General features: G+C 40.8%; 2 protein-coding genes across 2 annotated transcripts; both read right to left on the bottom strand.

Annotated features, from left to right (window-relative positions):
* On the bottom strand, positions 1-3,628 carry LOC144666269 (putative N-acetyltransferase family 8 member 5). Its single transcript, XM_078527684.1, has 2 exons — positions 3,401-3,628; positions 1-1,126 (listed from the first exon to the last, which is right to left on the bottom strand). The coding sequence occupies exon 2, from the start codon at positions 1,114-1,116 to the stop codon at positions 412-414; it is 705 nt and encodes a 234-aa protein (XP_078383810.1). The 5' UTR covers positions 1,117-1,126; positions 3,401-3,628; the 3' UTR covers positions 1-411.
* Positions 3,629-4,963: 1,335 nt separating this feature from the next.
* On the bottom strand, positions 4,964-9,898 carry LOC144666193 (putative N-acetyltransferase camello). The gene is made up of 2 exons (XM_078527555.1): positions 9,617-9,898; positions 4,964-6,871 (listed from the first exon to the last, which is right to left on the bottom strand). The coding sequence occupies exon 2, from the start codon at positions 6,866-6,868 to the stop codon at positions 6,152-6,154; it is 717 nt and encodes a 238-aa protein (XP_078383681.1). The 5' UTR covers positions 6,869-6,871; positions 9,617-9,898; the 3' UTR covers positions 4,964-6,151.
* Positions 9,899-10,635: the final 737 nt, after the last annotated feature.

Genomic DNA, 10,635 nt, shown 5'->3' with positions numbered 1-10,635 from the left:
GGGGGGTACCCAAAAAAGTTTTGTACGGGAAGGCTCCGCCCCGAGCTCTTACCCCTTACCCTTCTATATACCATTTTGCCAAAAATTGTACCCCTTTCGTATACCTTTTAATGAAAAAGGTACTACTCCTTTGATATACCTGAACGTCATGGTACAGACTTAAAACATGACATTTTCTTGTCATTTTCAAGTAGCGCTTAATAAATTGAAATAATACAGCCATAAATTGCATCTGTTCGAAATATTATAATTTAAATCTCTTTCAAAAAACCTAAAGGACAGATTTCCATACCCTTTTGTACACCTAAACTTGTGAAATCCCTACCCTTTTATATACCTGAAGCCTGAAAAAGGTACCCCTTTCGGGCGGACCCTCCCCGTATAGGCCATTAAAGGGAGTACCCCCCAAATCTAGAGCTGAAGTTCAAATGTCAAGCCTTTCAAATCCTGAAACATCTTCTGTACATCAACAAGTTTGAAGCCAAACTTCTTGTACAGCCCAATGGCTGGGCTTTGTGCAGTGCTGGTTTTCAAGACTATTTTCTCAAGTCTCTCTTCTCTGGCATACTTGACAAGTTCCTTGAGAAGTTTCCACGCAACTCCCATTTTACGACAAGTTGTTGTCACAGACATTCTCTGTAGCTCTGCCATGCCTGGCTCATGGTTTTCATGGCGAATGAGTCCAACCATTCCAACGACTCTACCATTCCACTCAGCCACCCACATATGACAACCTTTCTTGGACATGTATGACTTATCTATGTCCAGCAAATCTGTTTTATGGCAGTCATTAATGAACTTCCAGCACCCAATGTAGATTCTGACATACAAAAAGGCCAACAGAACTACAGACATGAAAATACTGGCAATAAAGATCCACTCAGACCACTTAACAGATGCCACAATGGCAAAAATGGTTGCCATAGCAATGTACCACAGTAATTTAGGAAAGATCACATGGGTAATGGGGTTGACGAGTTGCTGCATGCCTTCTGCAAATATCTCTCGGCATTCCACATAATCTGAATCACGATAGGAACGGATTTGCACCTCTTCCTTGCTTGGCTTATGAATTACAGCTTGGACTGCACCTTTACTGTCACTGGCATTGAACATAATTGTTATTCTATTGGGAGAGGCAACAAAACTGTGTTAATTTTGTAAAGTATAGCACTGGTTAGCGGCTAAGGACCTCTTTACATGAGAGCTGAGATGAGTTTCATACCGGGATGAATTTTGTCCCAGGATGAAAAAAAATTCATTTTACATGAGCGTGTTCATCCCAGGATGCTGGGACGTAAGTCGTCCCGCCCGAGTTGAATTCATCTCGCCCGGTCTTACATTACATTATATTTCATCCCGGAAAGACTGTTTACATGGCGTAAACATCATCCCAGTGCTAAGGACAGGGATGAAATCGTCCTGGGATGAGTTCATCCCGGGACGAAATCATGTATCATCATGTATACAGCAACAAGCAAATGACCAGACACCGAGATGAATTCATCCCGGGACGAAAACTCTCATGGAAAGAGAGGCCCTAACTTGTCTCTGTGGAATAACACATGCACCCCCAGCCTTAAAGGTCAGCTACATCACAGACAAAGCAACTTGAAAAAATTGGCAAGTTTTTTCACGTTTGTTGTTTCTAGTCCGTCTTAATCTTCGTCAGTCGAAACTATCCTTGATTATTTTTGGTTTCTCATTACTCTGTTGGTGTTTTTCGACATTAGAAAACAATTAACTTGAGGTTTCCTTCAGTTTGAAAATAATCAAAAAATGATTTAAAATACCGTGAGATATATCTCCTTTAATCACATACAGTAAGTTGCTGTAGTGAATACATGACCCAACTCTCCCCACTCTTGTTTGCTGAACACCTGATTTTGTCACTGATGCATGATTGAAGTGCATGGCCTCAGTTAAGTTGACAGCTATTCCGTAAAATGTTGAAAATAAGCCATGGGTTATCTAAACATCAGAGGTGCAGCTAACCTAACCGTTAGTGAACTGAAAATCCGGATGAAGTGGTCTAGGTTCGAGCCCTGGCTGGGTTAATTGAGTTCTGTTCTTGTGTAAGACACTTTCTTACACAAGATGGGATGCTCCTCCCCTGGGTGGAGCATCCCATCCAGGGGGGAAGGGAGGGGGCTAGAAATACTCCTAGTCGCTTAATGCTATAGAAATTAGGATAAAACCCAGCAGTATGGGCCACTTGACTTGAACGCAGACTTTACCTTTTATAATAATTTGCTCAACGTGACTTTCAGGTTCATGGATTCATTTTCTGAGAGAGCCTATACAGAAGTTTGATTGTGTTCGCTTGATTCGAAAATCGAACTCACAGCAAAACAAATGTTCGATTTTGTTCGATTACCAAACCCAATCGAACTATTGGTGCTCGATTGATTTTTGGTTTGATTTTGTTCGATTGGATACGCCGGGAATTACGGTGCAATGTACAAATTCGCCCGGGGGGGGGGGGGGGGGGGGAACTCGCATATGAAAGTGATGGGGATGCTCGTTGTCTCGCTTAGGGGTGTAAATTTCGGATTTTTGGTCTCGCACATAAATTCTATTCTTAGTCTTAGTTATTCTTAGTTTTCAGGGCTGTCATTAAGTTTTTATGCAGCCGTAGCATTGAAGTTATCACCCGTAGCATTTCATTCTGTATGCAAGTGTAATGTAACACCAATCAACATTTTCACCCGTAACATTATGTGAGCTCAGCCGTAACAGGTGTTACGGGTTACGGCCCTTAATGACAGCCCTGGTTTTCTGGTATCTCTTAGGGGTCAAGAAAAGCTTGAGCTACACCCAGATTGGTCTCTTTTAGGGGTTCTTTTCAAAATTTCCGACGAGCATCCCCGTCCGTTTCATATAGGAGTCCCCCCCGGGCAAATGTTAATGCATGTACATGTACCTTGAATTTGTACAGTTTAGCGAGGGTCTCAATGGGGTTAACCGTTAGCCGTAAAAGGGCCAAAAATTTAGCCGTTAGGCATAAAAATTGGAAAATTTTAACCGTTAGCCGTAACATATGTTAACCGTAAAAAATTGGTCAGTAATTATAAATAAACCAAACTAGTTCATTTCATCGTCCCAGAATGGCCTTGAGACCTAAAATATGTTTTTCAATAATGGAAATTAATTTTTTATTTTTTAAAACAATGAAAATTAACTTTTTACTTCTGTTAACCGTTATGGAAATAAATTAACCGTTAGCCGTAAAAAAGCCAAAATTTTAACCGTTAACTGTAAAAGCCACCACCCCATTGAGACCGTCTTTAGCGAGTCGTCTAGCTATCAACAACACGGACTTTCCACTTCTTGAAACACTCTTCAAATCATTTCAGAGCCAAATAAGCAAGATTATTAGCAACGAAGATAGCGTACTCACTGTGCAAGTGTTGAAGTGAAGAAATATCAGAGCGTCTAATGACCTGTGAAGTTCAAACTGCCCCGCAGCGTCTTTCCGGCGCGAGCATCGAAGGTTTTCACTTCCCTGGCGATGTAAGACTGCTGTGCAGAACCAACTTTGAGAAAAAGCTATTTTAAGCTTGACACAGAGCTGAGATCAACCAGCCTTATAAATTCGCAGTTTCCGTTTTCAGTAAAAAGACTTCAAAGTAAGCGGATAAATTGAATACTTGTGCCCGGCTCCTGGATATTGTGTTTACTTTGATAAACCGCAGACGAGACAGCGTGGGCTCAATTTAAAGTGGGCATGCACGTCGCCGGTCGGAAAGCGCGCGGGAAAGCGCGCGAAACCGTGAAAAACTTGGTACTTTTTATGAAAAGCGGCTAGAAAAACGGAGCCTATTATAAAGGTAGATATAGGATTCCTCGATCGTGGAGGCTCCTCCCTGGAGGGTGAAGAGGGTATGGTAATGGGAACACGCGATGAGCGCAAAGAGCGTCTGCGTAGCTAATCCGGCAGTACGTGCCTTTTAATTATAATTTATTAAGCCAGAATTTGTAGACCATTAGCCTGTGTATAGCTGGCGGTTTTGAGTCACCCCAACACTGAAATAACAAGCAATCTGTGTCAATTGTAATAGTCAATTGCCTGACAAACGAGCCTTCCTCTCTCTCCGGAGACTTAACACAGATTCTCTAAGGCGTTCTGCCTTTACTGATGACAGATGTGCATGGTAAAAGCTCTTGCACTTCAAATGGTAAAAATTACAAATATATACTTTTACAGCCTATATAAAGTTATACAAAATACTACAAGAATGCTATAAAATGATAAAGTTTGGGAAAAGACGATAGAACAAATCTCATGGGGCCCAATGCATTTTGGGTGAAAATGGGTCTTTAATGAATTCCGAATATCAGTTGACAATCAAGTCAGTCAAGTGAAAATTATGCAGATCCCCCACAAGAGATTTTACCATATCAGTGGTGGGGAAAGGGGGAGGGAGACCAGGAAAAAAGTGTGAAGAAAGTGCAGGAGGCAGAAGAAGAGAGCAGTAAGGGACGGACCATTATTTTCTTGGAGGGGGGGGGGATGAAAAATTTTCCTCTGCAAACCTTTTTTTTTTAGTTTATGCACCTTTGCAAACATTTTTTTTCGAAATTCTTACTATTTTTTGTTATACATATCGTGTTTGCAAACAATTTATTTTGTCTTTCCAGGCTCTGCAAACAATTTTTTTCAATATTTTTCATCCCCCCCCCCCTCCAAAAAAATAATGGTCCGTCCCTAAGCGACATTCCCAAGGTCATGGTAACAGGAGAAAACAAGTAAAATTGTGCAACATTTCGTTTTATTTCACAATAGATATGTATTGATATGGGACAAAGAGGAGGGCACCATTATAAAAGGGACAAGAAGCAGAGTTACAGTAAAAGGTACAGGAAGCCAGATAAAAGGTATACAGGAGGCAGAAGGTTCAGACTCCCCTCCCCCCCCCCCCCCCCCCATATCAACACAATAAACTTGCCAGACAGCTGGTCAGGCAATACATTGGAATCACAATTTGTCAGATGTAAATGTAATTGATATAATTTGTAGTTAATATATTTAGCATAATGTTCTCTTTTTATACAGTATGTACATAGAATTTTTACATTTATTAATTTTTTTCTGATTTGTAATTATTAAAGGGGCAGGGTCACCAAGATTAAGTGCTTCTTGAAAATCCAATTCAGGTGTTATATCAATTGGAAATCTACTAATAGTGGCCTGATCTTGCTTAAACACACTGTACTAGTCATCAAAATTGTTAAAAATTGCTGTGGGTACAGGCAGATACTAGCAATGAAGTACCAAAAACTTGAAAAAGTGGAGCTGACCTTTTTAAGGTTGACAGTATAAATTGAGCAAAGATCACATAAAAACCATTGATTCTGTTTTTTTTTCCACATCTTGGAGAACAGTTTTATGCCTTTCTTTCATGGTTCAAGGGCTATTTTAATGAACAGTGAGTGCACCCTCACCGTTCTAGATAGCATAGTTAACACAAAAACTTGGAAGACTTCTTGTGACATGTACAGTCCCTTTAACATCAAGGTCCGTCAGGCTGGTGCTGCCTTTATTTCGACCTTTAAAATAGTGCGTTGATGTATCATGTATGTTTGTGGATGACCCAAAAAGGAGTCAAGAATGGTCCGTAAAAATGTTGCAGTGCTCGATCGCAATGCTCGCAAAATTTTAGTGGGTGCCCGTTTGCTCGTGCTCGCACATTTTTACAAGTGCTCGCATGCTCGGTTTTTAGTAGAGGTAGGTTTTTGAAAAGTGCTCGTTGCTCGCAAGGCTAATGTTTGTCAATGCTCGTGCTCGCAAAGAAAAACGCTGTGCTCGCATGCTCGCAAATGCTCGCAAAGACCATTTGATACCCCTCCAAAAGAAACAAAAATTCACTAGAGAAAGCAGGAGTTCCAAAAATAAGAGGCTACAAGTGCAATTGTTTCACTGAACGATCAGTACAAATCTAAGGAAGATCAAGAAATCCATACCCCTTCCATGGAAGGTTTTACGGTTTGAATTCCCCCAACCCTCTGGGAATTCCAGTTTAGCCCCATAGTTTCCTTTAAAAATATTGGCTTTTGAGATTCCCCCACCCCCTCAAAAGGTATTTCCAAATGTGACCTTCCATGGGCCGGGGTGGGTATGGACATTTTCTGGAACTGCACAATATCATATCTAGAGCTGAAGGTCAAATGACCAGAATTCAAGATCTTGGAGAATCTTCTGAGGGTATGGGAATACGTCCACAAGTTTGAAGCCATGCTTCTTATACAGCCCAATGGCTGGGCCTTGCGCACTGGTGGTTGTCAAAACTATTTTCTTGAGTCCCTCTTCTCTGGCATGCTCAAGCAGCTCACTGAGGAGTTTCCTAGCAATTCCCATTTTGCGACAAGTTGTCGACACAGACATTCTCTGTAACTCTGCCACACCGGGCTTGTGGTTTTCATGATGAATGAGTCCAACCATTCCGACGACTTTACCATTCCACTCAGCCACCCACATGTGACAACCTTTGTTCGACATGTATGACTTATCAATGTCCAGTAAATCTGTTTTAAGGCAGTCATTAATGAAGTTCCAGCATTCAATGTAGATATTAACATACAAAAGGGCCAACAGAACTACAGACATGAAAACACTGGCAATAAAGATCCAAACAGACCACTTAACAGATGCGGCAATAGCAAAGATTGTAGCCAGAGCAGTGTACCACAAGAATTTTGGAAAGACGACACGAGTGACGAGGCTAATGAGTTGCTGCATGCCTTCAGTAAATATCTCTCGGCATTCCACATAATCTGAATCGCGGTAGGAGCGAATTTGCACCCCTTCCCTGCTTGGCTTATACATCACAGCTTGGACTGAACCTTTACTGTCATTGACAGTAAACATATTCTGTTGAGAGAGGCATCAAAACTGTGTTATTTTGGTAAAGTGCAACACAAGTTAGTGGTTAATTTCTCTCTGTGGAATACAACATGCGTCTGACCAACCATAATTAGTTGACTAATGTAATGCTGTATCACTCAAATCCAAAAAAGGCCCAGCCCCCCTCCCCCCTATGGCTAACCCATGATGGCCTTTTAGCCTTTTTCTGTCCAAAATGAGTACAGTCTTTGCTATATATTTATATATTTTTTCAACATCTCTTTCAGCAGGTAGGCTTATTTTCACAATTACAGGTTTCTGAGCATGCTTGAAGAACCTAAAAAAAAAAACAACCTTTAGAATAAAGGGCTCGCAAATTTTCAAAAATGTATTTTGTCTATACAAATATCAATTAATATGAGCTGTGGTTCAATCAAAGTTTTGTCCAGGGTTTAAAGGTGCAGTGGAAGTTTTTTTTTTTTTTTTTTTTTTTGGGGGGGGGGTGGGTGGGGGTGGGGGTGAAAAGGGGGCTTATTTTTCTGGGGTTTATATTTGGCAGGATTGAGGAGAAAGTTAATTTTCAGCATGTTACTGTTCTTGGCAACCAGTGGAAATACTACACTGAGTTTTTAGTAAAAAATTCAAGCAAAGAGTATTTTAAGCTCAAATTAGTGAACAACACAATCAACTTGTAATAAATTCCAAGTCAGACTGACTCAAGGTTAAAAATACAGGATAATTTGAACTCTTGACTAAGCTGATCATGGATTAATAAAGGATAAATAGAATATAATTCTGAACACCATCTTGATTTGGAAATCTAATACATTACTTTCTACACAATTTACATATGCGATTTCCCCCCTCGTCAGTTGTTCCATGACATAATTATGTTTATATTCAATTTTGTATGGCGAACAACTGACGAGGTCTTAGACGACCGGTTTCACATGTATAGCGGTAGAAAGTAAATGTAAATTAGATTTCCAAATCAAGATGAGTAGTAATACTCTTGCTTCGACAAAAAATCGCTCAGAAATTCTGAACACTAAAGCTATGAATGAAGATCAGAGGAGATGCCATTGTACGTGTTTACTCCAATTAGCCAAGCTTATAATGTGACATACATAAAAAAAAATAGACACTCAAATCAATCACTGTTATTATTAGAAAGTTAAATAAATCACAACACTTTCCAGAAATCTCTTTATATATAGTTATTAAACCTCAGTGCAAGTTAGTTTCAAAAGATATACTACCAATAAGGACATTGCAAGTGTGTGAAGTCACTGAGGGTTGTCAAAATAAGCCGGCAACCGGCGCATTTCACCAGCTATTCCGAATACTGCACCAGCTACTCTGAATATTAGTAGGTCATTTCTGAGGGTGTGTTATATACCTCAAAGTTCTGAGTGTTTCGAGTAGCCCCCTACTATTTGGATGGAATGGCCTGCTACTCAAAAACTCACTTTGACAACCCTGGAAGTCAGATTGGTGCAATAGGAAGCCACATAAAACAGCCTAATATGCTATATTTTTAGGAGTGATTTTATTCCATGTTGGGTAAAAAGATCCTTAAGCTACCGTGTCATCAGCATTTGCCTGTAACTGATCAGTTTAAAATATCTGTTCTATTCCTGTGGCGAAATTTGTTCCTGTCTTTAGCTGTATGAAGTGAAATTTCATCCATGGATAAACATTCCATGCATGTATGTGCTATGGAATCATGCCAGATCATATCTGATCTTCATTTTTGATTTTCTACCGGGATATATATATATGTCAAAACTCTTTTTATTTTTCCTACAAAAGCCTGCGTGATCACAGTTGTTCCCTAATGCAAGACAACAATAAAATATCCCTCTATCCACATGCCCCTGCCCACTCTTACTAGTGACACCCATGGCCAGAGACAACACATGCTTTCTAGACACCATTGATAACAGTGAAAGAAACAGGACAAAAGGTTTTGTTTAACATTTCCGCAGTTGAAAGGGCGGTCATTCATTAAATACTGCTAGCATATTGTTTTCAATTTTCAGCTTGAAACACAATCATATCTTTACATGGAATTTTAAAAATGTATTTTGTGTAAGGAAACTCCAATTGTGTAAGGAAACTCTGATAGCATCACATCCTAAATAGGTTCAAATGACGTGGAAATCCGCTAAATATAGGCACAAACACGCTAAAACTCTTCACTGATGCTAATCGTGTCTGACCTTGTCTAATTAATGCACACATAACAATGACTTCTTGTTTTGCCTTTTGTCTTGAAAAACGAGGCCTGCATGCGGTTTTGTTCTTATTAAACTTAACGTTAAAGCACCAACCTTACAAAACGGAAAGATTTAAGTCACTGTCGAAAAATAAGATAAGGAGTAAAAAGCTTAATCGCACACGCAAAAATCACGGGATCTGTTCAAGGCTAGCTTGCTTCCCACACGACAATGCGAAGCAAATTGTTTATGGCTGTATTTCGTTTGCATCTATAAGTGGCCGTTTCTCCACTTATCGGCAACGGTTGAAGTGCAACAAAAGCAAAATGATTTTGCGATTCGAAACTAACAACTCGATCTATCAAAAAATAAAAGGCCGTTCAATGTACATGTTTGTGTGTACTTTGAATTGCGCAATTTGTACAGTTCAATGGCGAACGAATCGTCTATCAACAAGATGGACGACTCTCCTTCTCTTTTCTCTCGAAAATTCCCTTCAGAGGAATTTTAGAATCTACATAGCAAAATTAAAAGCGAGGAAGATTGTACTCACTGTTCAAATGAAGAAATATCGAAGCGTCAAAATTATGATCGCCTCCGTTCCGCAACGTTGACAGTACAGTCCGCGAGCATCGAAGGTTCTCACCACCCTGGCAACGTACGCAAAACACTTCGACTGCAGACAACCAATTTCGAGACAAAGCTTTTTAAAGCTTGACGCAAAGCTAAGATGAAAACCAGGCTGATAAGTTGCAGTTTCCGTTTTCTCAAAAGGTCTTCAGCAGAGTAGGCGGACAAAATAAATCTTCTGCTCGCCCGGCAGGATATTGTGTTTACTTTTTGATAAACCGCAGACGAGACAGCGTGGGCTCAAAGAAGACAATGAAACTGCGTGTCGCGTCAACCGTCGGAAACTGCGCGCGAGGGCCCGCGCGAGGCAAAAACGTGGTAGTCTGTAGATAGGGTGTTTTCACCCTCCAAGATGGGGAAGGACCGCGTTATGAGTGCAAACAGCGTTTCAAACTAAGAACATGTTTTAGAAAAAACATGTTTGTCGAAAAACTAAGAACGCTCAATCTCGGCTGAAAATTTTTGTGTGCGAATAGGGCCGCCTCTCTTCCCTCCACCCGGGGGGGGGGGGGGTGGGGTACACTCATATATATGTGGCCTATTGGTATGTGCCGCCCGTGGGTATGGTTTTTGAGGTTCTCGGTCCTTAAATAGGGTATCATTTTGCTCCTTTTGGCAATGTGTTCCGTGCGATCCTTAGATGGGTCTTCTGCTAATACGCCCAGCTAACGAAAAAAGGTTCAAAGAATTGTCAGGTAAGTAAGCGATTAAGATTGTGTCTTGCCGTGCGCGGTTGCCGTCACGGAACGCTCTCCTTCCCTTGATAGGGTGTCTTTTTTCGGTTTTGGGCCTTCAAAAGGGTATCAATTTTCGCTTTCTTTTCCTTAATGGGTCAGGGTTTGAGCTTGGCGGCCACTCCTCCTTTGGGAGTACCCCCCCCCCCCCGGTCCCTCCAAAACCCAACACGAAACGCCAAACTGGCCGGGAGCGAAGAGAGAGGGC

This window comes from Oculina patagonica, chromosome 9, assembly GCF_052425735.1.
Source record: "Oculina patagonica isolate OP01 chromosome 9, crgOcupat, whole genome shotgun sequence".
Taxonomy (NCBI): Eukaryota; Metazoa; Cnidaria; class Anthozoa; order Scleractinia; family Oculinidae; genus Oculina; species Oculina patagonica.
This window is presented reverse-complemented; position numbering and strand designations above follow the sequence as displayed.